Source organism: Neopelma chrysocephalum, unplaced genomic scaffold, assembly GCF_003984885.1.
Source record: "Neopelma chrysocephalum unplaced genomic scaffold, ASM398488v2 Primary Assembly neopelma1_23b, whole genome shotgun sequence".
Taxonomy (NCBI): domain Eukaryota; kingdom Metazoa; phylum Chordata; class Aves; order Passeriformes; family Pipridae; genus Neopelma; species Neopelma chrysocephalum.
The window spans coordinates 13,832,055-13,845,941 of NW_020897692.1; the positions used below are offsets into that span (position 1 = coordinate 13,832,055).

General features: G+C 36.7%; 1 protein-coding gene across 1 annotated transcript in view; it reads left to right on the forward strand.

Moving 5' to 3' along the window:
* The window catches only part of LMBRD1 (LMBR1 domain containing 1), a 74,556-nt gene extending 61,278 nt beyond the window's left edge, over positions 1-13,278 (forward strand). The window contains exons 15-16 of the mRNA XM_027698001.1: positions 11,092-11,183; positions 11,340-13,278. Coding sequence (XP_027553802.1) covers positions 11,092-11,183; positions 11,340-11,459 — 212 coding nt within the window. The 3' untranslated portion in view covers positions 11,460-13,278. The remainder of the gene's footprint in view (positions 1-11,091; positions 11,184-11,339) is intronic.
* The last annotated feature ends 609 nt before the right edge of the window (positions 13,279-13,887 follow it).

Sequence of the window (13,887 nt, forward strand, 5' to 3'; positions counted from 1 at the left end):
ATATGTATGTGCAAGATGTTGAAAATAAATCCCAGCTGGTGAATAGCTTAGCATGGGAAGTGTCACTTCAGTGTATATGTTTACCACAGAAATGTCCAGACAAGTATTCTATTAAATTTTTCAATGTGCTCAAGAAAACTAACATCTGAAATTAATGGAACTGGAAATTCTTAGTGGAACTTTACAGATAAGAGTTATGAAATTTTTATAAATGGGTAAACATGGGCTCTTCCATGAACAACACTACCAGTGGAACTAGACCTCTTAAATTATTTTCCTGTAATCCTCTGAATTATTGTTCCTTATAATATGAAGTATAACTCTTACGCATTTGTATTATTAACCATCCCTTTTTGACCTTTGGGCAGAAGATATATTATGGATATTCTAGAGCTGTGAGTAGTGACTATCAGGCAGATAGGTAATTCTGAAGTGTTCCTTGACTTTTCATCTTTGCAGGTCTTAATGTTGATATTTTTATTTGTTTTTAGAGAGACTAGTAACATTTTATTTGGTATTTATTTGTCTTTGAAACTTGAGTAAAGGTGTGAATGATTTTTAGTCTGGTTTCGTTAAAAAAAATACAAACTAATTGAAATCATGCTGGATTTGTTTTTTGCAGTGTTACCTTTCGCCTTCCTTTCCCTCTGCATATGAACAGTTTTTTCACAGTTGGAAACAGTTTGAATTGCACAAGCCATTGCAATACTGATACTGTTCTTTAAGGTCACAATCAATTATATAGATTGCTTTGATCTCAGCAAAAGATTTATGGCCTTCAGAATGGTACAGATCTTTTCAGACCCAAGCTTTCAATTGTTCTTACTCTGGCAAACTTTCAACTCCTCTGTATGAAGAGCAGTTGTATTATGTGTGCATTTATATACTTATAAAATGTTTGATAATGTTTGTTAATTGATAGAAAAGGTAAATAGTTGTCCTGTATTCTCCTCTTATTATCACTATTCTGTAACTCCTGGATTTTGACTGCTTCTAGAAGATCTTAACAGCTCCTCAGGTTTTTTCCTACTTCTTATTGGACAAGATAGTACTTGATTTTAAACTGCTTTTGTACTACTGGAGATAACTGGACCATTAGTTCTTTGCTTGTAATCTGTGAGGCCATGGTCTCTTTTGCAAGGTGGTTCCCTTGTATTTACAGTATCTTCAAATTCAGTATGTATGTGTTAGTCTTATTCCTGGTGGTTCATAGCATTTCCAAAGGGGAATGGATTTGTCTCCTGTCTTCCCTCATACTTAAATCATTCATCCATTTTTTTGATTGCGATCTCTAGTCTGAATGCAGTGTCAAGTGTTTTTGTATTTTGACAAATATAGTTGTTCAACTCACATTTAGACTGCTTTATCTTTGTGATTAAAATAGAAACTTCTATTTTTGGCAGAATTTAGAAGAACAACATCTGTTGTCTTTCAAAATGAGATCACTTTGACCAAGTTGTATAGGTTTTTATTTCTTGTGAACAGCTTCTTACTATTTGCTGGGAGAATATACTCAGTGGCATTGATAAGGCTCATTGGTCTTGACTTTTGTGAGAGAAATTAAAATAGTCTGATTTCCTCAGATTTTGCTGCGTAATTATTTCAGCCCAACTCCAGTTCCTTATAAATATATGAAGTTGCACCCATACTTGATTTTTTGAATACTTTTAATACTTTGATTTTCTTTCCTAATTTACTTTAACTAATGGAGGCAATATAGCTGATGCTTAAAACTAGTCTCCTGATGTGCTGAATACAAGAGTTGGTCTGTGTAAATGATGGCTTTGGTTTGTCATCGTAAATGTGCTGTTGCAGTGGGAATCTTTGAGTTGTATTCCCCCTTCTTAATAGGAAAGAGGTGGAGAAGGTGTTGATATGCTGTCCTGTGCTAACTTAGTGTAAGTAGAAGATGGATGGGTATTTCTTAAATGTGAACGTTAATGCGATGAAAAGGCTAGACTGGAGTTGTATTAACTGCAGATGATAGTCAGGCCATTTGAGTGTTTTTATAAATGAAAGAAAACTTTATTTTGTAATACTAAAAAAAAAAGTTGCATTAGTGAAGACACTTTATTTGCTGTTTCATCCAGTCAGTTTTAGAAAGTGGAAATGTAGTAGTTGCCTTGAAATACCTGCCATTTGTAATACCTAGGAACAAAACTAATGAAAATAACTGTTTTAGATGATACTCTTTTCTGTGATCAGACAGTATCTTGGCAAGTGAAACTTATTTCAGAGGTAGAAGCTAGACTTTTTAATACAATTTTCCTTGTTTTTAAGGATATTAGACATGGGCAAAAACAGATGCAAATAACTTTAAGTTAAGATAAAGGTATTGGGCAAGCACTTGCAGTTTGAATTGCCTTCTGGTTTATGTAAACCATCAAACTGGAACTAAATACAAATATTGATTTGTCTTCTCTGCACTTTATTTTGTTCCATTTAAACTGAGTTAATTCTAACAGGTGTTTTTCCTTAACCATGAAACAAACTATGACCTTTTATTGTCTGTGCTGATAGATAAGCTTATAGCAATCTGCTATGTTATCGAATATTCAGATGTTATAGATATGATCTCTACTTGCTGTTACTAAGTAGTTGGGGTTTTCTTCTGTCTGAGGTGGTAGAATAGACCTGATCTGATGTCATGTAAAACTTTAGTCTTTAATGGGTAGTGTTTCAAACTAGTGTCTGGCTTGGTCAAATGGACAATTACACGTCCTAGGGAAACTTAAGGCAGTTAAAATGCCATCTTATAAAAATGTACTCTCAAGTGTTTATAGCTACATACATAATTGTGGAGGAGCAGGAATCAGAGTGGGAACGGTTCCAGGCGTGGAAAAAGATATACAACAATTGAGAAAGGACTTTATTATATGGATTTTACAGTTCTTATGTGGTTTCAAATATGTGCATTGTATGTTACCCCTACAGTTGTACTGCCTCAAGTTGTCTGTCCCCTGCTTTCCCTGCTTCTCCCTCTGGTTGGCTGAAAAAACTGCAGTGAGGAGAGAGCTACCATTGATTCTTTCCTTTCCCAGTTCCTTTCCCAGTTCCTCCCCAGTTCCTCCCTCTTGTCCTGAGTCCCTACTTCTGTTCATTCCCCTGGTTGTCTGTCTCATGCTCCACCCCATTTTCTGGCCCTTTCCACGCCAGAGCTTAAATAAACCCCCGCACACCTTCAATAAACCGCCATTGCACCTTCAACCTCGACTCAGACCCTTTGTGCAGTGTTGCGGTCCCACTCCCCTCTCCCCCGGACCATGGCACATAATTTGTAGTGTTTTAGCATTTATTATCTGCTTTCATGCAGCAAAACTCACCTCTACTCCTGGTGTATGCAGGAGGTGAATCTGTTTTATCATCAATGCCAAAGTCTGTAGTAGTGTAACTGCATGAAAGAGAACAGAAGCCAAAAAATAATAGGGTAGGGTGCATATTACAACTCAAAGTATCTTTTTTTTTAAGTTATATTTAAACATCTTACACAAGAGTTTTGTGTTCTGCTTAAATTAGACTTTTTAAAAGCTTTTTAAGTAGTCTTTTGGAGCAGCAAATTTAATAAATTTGTTATAGGCAAGACATTAATTTTCAGTGTTTGATGCAGTTGGGCAAATATCTCCTTTGATTGTTGTTTTCTCGGCCTAATGCCAGCTAAACTGTTGGGCCCACAGTTCAGCTGAGCATGAGATCAAGCAAAGGAGTTCAGTTATTTGATTAAGACTCTTTCACCTGGACTAATGCACTGAAAGCTTGGTATAGATGTAGCTAAACAGGTTAATGAGATGATGTAAATAAGCAGTGACTCAGTTGCAAGGCTATATAAAAGACTTTTCCCAACCTTAGTTATGATATCTGATAAACACTCTACTTCTTTCTAGACAAAAACAACCCCCCAAATTATTTTTTTTAAGCATCATGCGCTTTAAATGCATAACATGCTATGAATCCCCCTTGGATTCTCTCACTTCTTTCACTGGGGAAATGAACCTTACCCAAGGCCTGCTAAATGCATGGTACAGTCTATCTGCTGGGCCTTTTTCATAGGCCTGCACTGACTTGGAGCTACATGTCAAGTGGGAAAGAGGAAAGATTATCTCTGTTTCTGAGTCTTTGAACTGAGAAGGTCTTACTGAGTTAACTAGATCTGTGCCTTGTTTCAAGACACTTTTGTTAGCTAGAAGTCAAGAAGTTCAGGACCTCAGGCTTTATTTTAACCAGAATAAAGATTAGTGTAGACATTAGTCAAGCTGGAAAGGAGGCCCAAAGACCAATGCCAAAACAGGAGCATATTCTTTGTTTCTCCTTTAGAGAAATCAGGAGACATGCAAAGGGAAACTAAAAGCAAATTGCTCAGAACCTGCAATATTTTGTAATTTTGTATGAAGAGCTGTATGACTATAAATTACCACTTGCAAATTGTTGTTTTAAATTAATTAATTTATGTTTCACATAAAGCCTAAATGATGATTTTAGTGAGGACTCTGTCCAGTTTCCTTTTACTTTAGTGAATGACCTTACTAGTACTATGCTCTTTACTTATGCGTAACACTATTGAAGTCCTCTATAACCATAAGTATTCAGTATAAATAAGCACAATGGTGCAGGTCTGACCACAGAAAGCCCTATTTGGCAGCTGTAAACAGTATAAGCAGCTAAGAGTGCCATAAATATCTTTTTGCAGTGCATTGTTGATGGATACACAGTTGTAGATACATGAATTCCTGTAATTTTTTCTGTACCCCACCACCGTGGACAGATATGAACTACCCTTCTTCGCCCTCCAAGTAATCGTAACTGGAGAGAGATGAGGCTGCATTTTCTAAATACTCTGAAATGTTAAATGGCAGTAAAGTAATTGCACACTTTCTTCTTGCATCTACCTGCTACTTCTGTTTCCTGTTGGATTTAAACCCAACAGTCAAGTAAAATGCTCGGTACTTTGGAATAAGAATTGAAACTCCTTGTAAAGGATCGAGGGGTATACATCCATTCTTAAAAGCAAGTAATGAACCCTTTGATTAAGAAACCTACCAACACTGTCTACAAAATGGCCTTTTAAATAAAGGCAGTTCTCTTAACAAAAGAAGGCATAATATTTGGCCTCTAAGTAGCAATTCCACCGTATCTTTTAATCACTGAGAAACATTAATTGCAGCATGTATTGGAAATATTTTCAGTGAAATGTTAGAAGCTACTTCTACTGGTGTAATCAAATAATCTTTTTTCTCTTGGTGCAGACAGCTGATAAACACACTACATAACATGCTAAAGAACAGCTATGCAGAAACTTTAAATGGTAATCTATAACTGTAGCTAGTGACGCTTCATACAGATGTTTCCTATCTGTCTTCAAATATGGCTTGCTCAACAGAATTAGAAAGGATCAATTCATGAAGATGGTCTTTTTCACTGCCTAAGACGTGTCCTGCAGCTAGGCTGGATGAATAGCACTGGACTGGGCAAATCCTTTCTGAACTGTGAGGGAGAAACCTGACTGGATTACAGCCAAATGTATCCTAAATTGTGTCTAAAGAAGACAGGAATAAAGCTGTTGTTTTCAGAGCATTACTGATGAAAAAAATCACAAATTCACATCCAGCTTCTATTTAAAAGAACTTGGCATCAGGTCTTTTGACTCTTTAACCATGGTCATAACTGTTTTTCTTCTCCAGAGAATAAGGAAGGCATTCCAGCATGGGAGGTTGCTCTGCTTTGTTAAATGCTTCTTTGAGTATCAGCTGCCTGTAAATATTTCTGTCTGCAGACAGAATATGAGGTACTCTGTAAGGATATAAAGAGGTCAAGATAATTCTTCTAAAGTATCTTCTTTCTTCCCATGTTCCAAGTTCTTTTCGTGTAGCATTATCTCAGGATGGGGAAAACAAGGAATCCTTCTTTCCATAGGACACATCCTTCTTTAAGTAATCAGATGTAGACAGTGTGAGACAAGTAGAAACGATGTGACAAAATTAGTTAGCCTTGAAGGTCAAGTGGTGTACTGTAGTTTTAAGTCTGAACTAGTGAAAGTTTAAGCTTGTGCCAATTTGATACTCTAAAATGTGATAGGTAGCTAATGGAAAAGGTTTTGATTAGTATGGAAATGATAGGTTATGCTGTCCACTGCTTCCTTTCTGGAATTTTGCATCCATGTTCATTCCTAGAGTATTGCGTTTGCTTGTCACTAGCTAGGTCTTTAAAACAAGAGTAATTTGCCTTTAGTTACTGAAGGGAGACTCAGGAAATGCATCTTGCAGAAGTTCAAATTTAGGTTAGCACTTTAAAGGCAAGAAGTACCAATTATGGCTTTGTTTAAACACATCTGGCCAGTGTTGCAATTAACCTAAATTGTACACAGTGTTTCAAAAGGTGTCTAGTTTCAACAAAAACACTGAGAACACTTTCCTTCAGCGGGCTGATCTAGGAGTTTATTGCTTCTCTGTAGAAAATGGGTATTATCTCGTTGGAATTAACATGGCTTCAGATCTTAGTTATTGGCTAATACTGTACCTTTACACTATACACGTGGCCTTGTAGAATTAGTATTTTCTTCACTTGGAGATATTTAATAAACATTAAAGTCAGCTTATCCTTTAAAATTATGAAAAATGAGGTTAACAGGTTTAGCTCTTCAAATCTCATTAAATGGTTTTCACCTAGTCTATTAATACATGCAAGTCTTGGCACCCTCACAGAATCTCTGTAAAGAAACTGAAATAGAAGCCTTATAGCTGGGTGCAGTTTTGCATTATAATGCCATAACTGTGCAAAGATGAACTCCAAATTTAAAATGGCCAAAAGAGGTCTGATGGGCTCTTTGAGCATATAGAGGGAAGTGGTGAAAACTCTTGTTACGTTTAGGTAAAGCTTGTTTGCACTTTGTTGATTCTAAGATCCAGAACCCTCTTTCTACAACTAAATTCTGCATTCATACATGAATGCAAATCCTGTTCATACAAGTCACTTTGTTTAAATCTGACTGTTGGAAAAAATAGTTATGTGACCCGGATTCCTTAGCAGGACATGGTTCTTGTTATTTAGCATTCAGAAACTTTTTTCTTTTTTCCGCACAGAATCTTGGAGAATCTTACTGGAAGCCTCCTTATGCTATAAAGCCCTGCTAGCCCTGATGGGACTTGCAAATTTTCGAGCCATTTAATGTAAACATTCATAATGTATAATTATCATCAAGAAGTTGTGTGGCTGCTGCAATTGTCCATGTAGTGTAAAGTAAGTGCAAATAGTTGTTGGTTATCTAGGCTTGTAACCTTTGTTACAAAATGATATCTGACTATTATAAAACCAGACTTATTTACATTGATGACATCACTTTTCTGGCTGTCTAGTTTTATATCAGGTTGTGCTTGATTTGCAAATACATCATGTGAAGTCTCATACACAAATTATCTGCAGCTTGAAGCGCTGAAAAAAGCAGAGTTTGCCTTCTAAATGATAGCTTGTCCCAAATAGCTTTTCCAGTCTCCTCGTTACTCCTTGGCTTCCAAGTTCCTGGCTCCTCCTTAGCCTGCTAAATCTTTTCCTTTGTCAGGATTAGATTCCAAACCTACTGAGCGGCTTCTGTTGAATAAGGTAGCTTTTTGGACTAGACTTATCCAGCTGGACTTTTGGTCTCTACGCGTCTGTTTTAGGTGCCATCTCACTACCACTTCCAGCTGAGCAAAGAAAGCCCACACGAAAGCCAAACAACTGGGAATTAACAGCAGGCAGCTTTTTGTGCATGTATGTTAGACATAGCTATCTGCAGTCTTTTAAGATCTGCGAACTGTTGTTTAACATCTGAGTGCTTTGATACTCATGCTTCTAGTGCACTGTAGTGCTTCAAAGTGCTGTCAGCTTGAAATGTTGGAAGCTTAGTGATTCACATCTCTTTAAGTGGACAGCTATTGTAGCTACATACAACCAGCTGGGAGATATTTTCAGATCCTTGCTATATGTGAGTAGTCTGTTTTCCAATATAGTTTCCAGTCTGAAAAGAGCTCAAAGATGTAAATTTGTTGCAAAGTTAACCTTGAAGCAAGTAGTGGTGAGCTCTTTAATACTTGCATTATTGTGAAAGCTGAGTGATGAATTGAAGATTTAAGCAATTTCTGGGAGAAGTTAGCTAAGGGAAAGATTACTAGTATAGGATGCCACAACCCAAAAATTGTAAAAGCTTTGTATGGGAGATTAATTTTAACTTGTGAAACCAGTGAAGTAGCAGCAGCAGAGGAGCAGGACTGTGAAATGCAAAAACAGGCTCAACAGATGAATGAGGTTACTGTTACTTTTGTGTGTATGTATATATCTCACAGTAGAGAAGAATATGGAGTAAGTGGGGGATGTGCTCAAATAGAATATGCAAGAAACTACTTTTGTAGAAACTGCTGAGTAAGAGATACTAAAAAACAAAATCATTTTTCCCTGTTTAGTCAACAAGAAAACAAAGAAATACTGTATTTGTGGCTGAGGCAGCTGTTGCTGCTATTCCATGAATCTGTTTCCAGAGAAAGCTGTGGAAATACTATGTGAAGTAGAATCATTAACATAAACTTCTGTGGACATTGGAAGTCCTTGAGTGACCATAACACTGTGAAATATTGATAAAGATAGGTTGAGATCATAGGTACAAGACAAAAAGGGAAACTTGAAATTACAAAACTTTTTATATACTTGCTAATATCTGAAGACTGCCAAAGCTTGCTTTGTCTGGTCCATCTCAACAATTTTGTCTATGACCAAAGCCATAACTAGAAACTGTAAGCAGCAGCTGCTTTTTGCAACACAGCTTTTAAGTAATTGGCAGCAAAAGCTGTATGAAGTAAGTTCTTGGATACCTGAAGCCATGTCTTCAATATGTTTAGGATTTGGAATATGCAGTGCTTATGTATTTTAGCACAGTAAAGATGTAGGTTTTCTTATGGCAGTAGTTTTGAGTATATTTTAGGCAAAACTAGTTTCTGCTTGAATTTGGGTATGTAAACTTTATCTGTCTGTGGATGACATTCTCACTGTGGGTTTTCCATCCAAAATGCCATTGTCAGTTAGATCTGTGTTGTCTCTACATCTACGTTTGTGTAATGGTTTCAGGCACACACAGGACCTTAAGAGACAGTCTGGTCCAACACCCCTGCAGGGTCAAGGAGAGCAGTTTGCTCAGGTCTATCCAGCTGCGAATGTTTCCACAGACAGCCACTTCAATGTTTACCCATGCCAATGGTGAACCTTCTCCTATTATTAGTTGTATCTGGTCAACCGCCAGCCTGCAGTGTTGCATGGTGTCTCTTTGTTCCAAGTACAGGGCTTCTGTCTCTGTTAAACTTTGAGGACTGTTTCAAGGGACTTGAAAAATAGGTCTCTCCTAAATATGGTTCTCTGCTCTCCTCTTCTCCCAGTTTGATCTGTGGATTTACAGAGGGTATTATCTCTTTCATTGTCTAATTGATAAACTGAGTCATCAATGGACTGAAAACAAAAACAGTTGACTCTTCAGGTAGTAATGACTGTTAGTACTTGTCATTCTTTGTTTAAAACATTCTTTTATCTTGAATCTTGGCTTTGTGCCTTGGTCAGCACTACATAATATGCTGTATTTTTGAAGTGGTGGCAGTTAATCTGTTGGAGGCTTAGTAACTTTCCATGTGTATTTCTGTTCCACATGATCAAGATGTGCCAGTAATATTCTCACTGATCATTCTGGATAACAAGTAGTTATCCTAATGCAGGTTGTTCATTATGACTTATGCTAAACTGGGTCATACAGAGGAATAAGTTGATTAAGAATGTTGTGTTATGTCAACCTATTTAGTAATATATCAGTTTAGAAATAATAGGTAAAAATTAGTTAGCTGCTTTTGTGACACATTGTATAGAAATGTTTTCTCAAGGTCAAACTATTCTAAAATATTTACCATCATCTACTTAATCCAATTACTGTGAAGAGTCATCTGAAAGTCTTTTAGCTGTTTTTAATTCAGGTAACCAGCTGGAGAGCTGCAGATGGTATTGACAATACTGTCTGCAATTACGAAGCATCTCCACTTCGCCTGCATTTCTTACTTAGATGGCTGCTGAAAGGTAAACTGTATAACTGTATAAGCAGCCTATCACTCAGAAGTTTAGAAGACAGGAAGTTCTATACTTCAACTGTACCTGGGGAATATTTCCAAACCTATGGTCCAAACTGAGGGAAGAACAGGCAATGTGTGTGACTTACTTTCTCTAGTGTTCAAGTTGTTTAGACACCAATTCCTGCTCTGAAATGGGCTTTAGGTGAGGTTTGAAGCATAGTGAGTAAAGGAAAAAATCGTGTTATACCTTAGCATAAACTCAGTGCACTCCTTGCACCAGAGAGGTTCAGCTGGCTCGTATGTCCTGCTGGCCACCCTGACCTGATCTCTCAAATGTCACAGGTTCAGTGTCCCATGCAAACCTTTATGCTCCCTGTCTGCAATGTTGAAAATGCCTTGGCAGTTTGATTCTTAATTTTGTTAGAATCTGCCTCTTAGAAAGGAAAAATGCAGCCACATCAAAAAGTACATGTTAGAGGAGTAAGGTTTAACCGTGTTTTTAGGTCTTGGGTACAAATAAGTCCTCTGCTATCTGGGTTGCAAAAGTCTCAGTACATATTGGGTTTTTTTGGCCTACGTGACTCTTGTAGTTGACATTGATTTACAAAATTTATGCAATCCTGGTAGAGACGCCTTTTTTTCAGAGTCCTGAAATGTATGTTTAATCCAAATCTGCTTTGTATCTCTTTATGGCTATGGTTTATCTAAAATGGGAAGTGAGTTCCATTTAGACAGATTCTAGTTAATAATTGACACATCTGAAGGAGAAATTGTATCCAGTGGTAATGGGGTTACCTGTGTAACTTGTAACTTAGTGTTACCTGTCACAGTCACTCTTTGTAACAACAAATGTTGATCTTGTATACCTTCATGGGAGAGGAGAGTCAATGAGATTTAATGAGTGTAATTGTTCTGCAGATCTGAATACTCTCCCAAACTGCTAAATTTATTATCCTATTATATTTGGGTTAGCTGATTTTTTTTTTTGTTCTGTGTTAATCAGTACTATTTCCTTTCATTTTAGATCAGTGTATTGTCACTCGGACGTACCTCTTTCTTCATAAGTTTTGGTTCTTCAGTGCTGCCTATTACTTTGGGAACTGGGCATTCATTGCAGTAAGTACTTTAGAGATCACTAAATCAAGTTGGATAATTTACAGTAGTTGTCATTGCATCATTTGCATCACCACCATGCCATTTTGTTTTACGTATATTGCCCTTCTATTCCCCTTAATTGAATTAACAGTAACTTTTACTACTTAAAATTTGCAGGTCTTTTTAATTGGATTGATTGTTTCATGCTGCAAAGGCAAGAAATCAGTCATTGAAGGTGAAGTGGATGATGATGATTCAGACATGAGTGATGATGAATTGTCTATTTACTATCACTGATATCCTTTTGCCTTCAAGATGAAAAAAGTGTAATTTAAAGTTATGTTGAAAGTCATACCCACGTGGAATTTGCATCCAAATAAGCATCCTTGCACCTGTAAAGATAGAAGAAATAAGTGTACTCACTTAAAGGGGTAAAAAAACTGAATATCACTTTTTGAGTATCACTGTTAAGTGAGAACGAATATTGAAGCTGCGTTTGAATAATATATAGAAAATATTGTTTTATGATTAAACATGTATGTAAATTTCTGATGTATAATTTGATGAACTGTTGTAACTATTTCATAATTCATTATGCTTTTCTGTTAACTTAAGTTTTCTTAAATACTTTCATGCTCAACATGTAGGACTTTTTTATTCACAAATAAAACTAGCTAAAATCCTGCGAAACAGTGCAAATATTGCTGGAAATATTTGGATGAGATTTATACTTTCAGAAGGGTTTAACTTTTGCATTAGTTTTGCTGGCATTTCTGGGATAGCCATACAAAACTATAGCTAATAAGAGACTGTCCTCTAAAGTATGCCAAAAACATTCACTTAGGTGCTGAGTTCCCAGTCCATGAAAAATAAGTAATTTTCATACTGTTATCTCCACTGAGTTACCATAGGATACCTCGGGTAACTATGAGGTGGCTTTTACTCTATCAGAGGAAATCATTAGGGTAAATTACAATATTCAGCACTGTTGCAGTGTTTTAGTACAGTTCAGTTCTGAAACTGCCAGGTGCCTGATTTATTCATAACTAATGGAATAATTAAGATGCAATTAATTTTTAACATATTTTCCTCTTAAATGCAAATTGTCTAGTTTGAAGTTTTCTCTCAGTATTTAATGTAAATGTTGTCAACTTGTTTACAAGCCAATATGTTTATATAAACACAGTTCATAAATATTTTTGTCATTCCTGTTGTCTTTGTAAAGTAATCCTATTTTAGCTATATAGTTACTGAGCTATATTTGTAAGGCTGGAAAAAATCTTCAGATATCCTTTCACAGACTCGGAAAGAGAAAATGATTAAAAATACAGGGTTTTAAACTTCTAATGCTGGATGAGGGACACTATAGTCCATGCAAGCCCATGGAAATGTAACTTACGTAGTCTTTTTATAAGACTAATTGTTAAATAGCTATTAAAATGTGGGGGAATTATTATGTCCTGTTTGCATGTTTGCAAACACTTAAGTTATTTCAAGAACAGTCTGCCTCTTCCTGCAGTATTTCAGAACAGCAGGCTCTTGGGAACTTCTGAATTTTAATTTAGCTTCAGTATTTGAGGAAGTCTTAAGTGAGTTGCTTAGTTAATGCATGAACACAGGGAACTGATGTTTGGACTCATAGGAACAAACAAAACTGAAGTCTTTTAACAAGCCTTCTGTGCCAGCTGCTCCAATAGCATAAATGTTTGTGGCAGCCTGGAAGAATGTCTATTGTAGGTTATCATGAGCTACAAATATACAGTCAGGTCTGCTCAACTAATACCAATCAATCCATTTGCTGCCAATGAGACATTTGAAAGGACACAAATGTATTCAAATAGTGACAGTAGGTGCTGGAATTTGATTAGGCAGTCTGAGCTCCCTTTGACTAGTTGACTAGAATTAGCTGAATACTATTTAAACATGACCACTGGGGAGACTTTCAGGGAATTATTTAAAAGAAGTTCAAGTAACTCAAACAAAAGGTGGAACCTGATTTTGGCTGTCTGGAAGCTGCATCCAAAGGGTAGCAGGAAGTTGGAGAACACTTATTTGTGGATGCCCTGATGGGAAACTTACATGAGCTAATTTAAATAAAAGTAGCTGTTCAGATGTCCTCCTTTCTTTGTGGGTTTTGTTAATTTTTCATCTTCAGCTTTAACTTGTGATAATTATCATTTCCTTCTTTGCCTGTATCATGTACAGATTTGTTTGTAACACCCAGTTTTGCAGAGTTATATCCATTCTACCTTAACTTCTCATTGGGAGATTGCTGCTCATCTGGACAAGATTGGCGGGAAGGTGTTGGTTTTGTACCATGTAGCTGCTTCATGTTGTTCATGGACTTAGAGGGTCACTGGTCAAGACACCTGGTCATTGCCTAGGTATATGTTGCTGTAAGTGTCTGCTGTTTCTGGGATTTCATTAATTTCCAGGTTCTTCCCAATCCAGTCCTGTTTCCTGTTGAAATAGTCTATATGCAGAAATACAATGATCTGCCTTTGAATTGGTGACTGTCTCTTTAATTGGATTCAGTAGGTACCACTTTTTTGAATCCAAGTATTATTCAAATATATAAGCAGCTATATTGGGTCTGACTGAGCTGGAGTTCATTTCCCCACAGTAACCCTCACAGTGCTGTGCTTTGCACTAGCAGCTAGAAGGGTGTTGATAACACACCGGTGTTATCGCTACTGCTGAGCACAGCACCAACACTGTAACATTC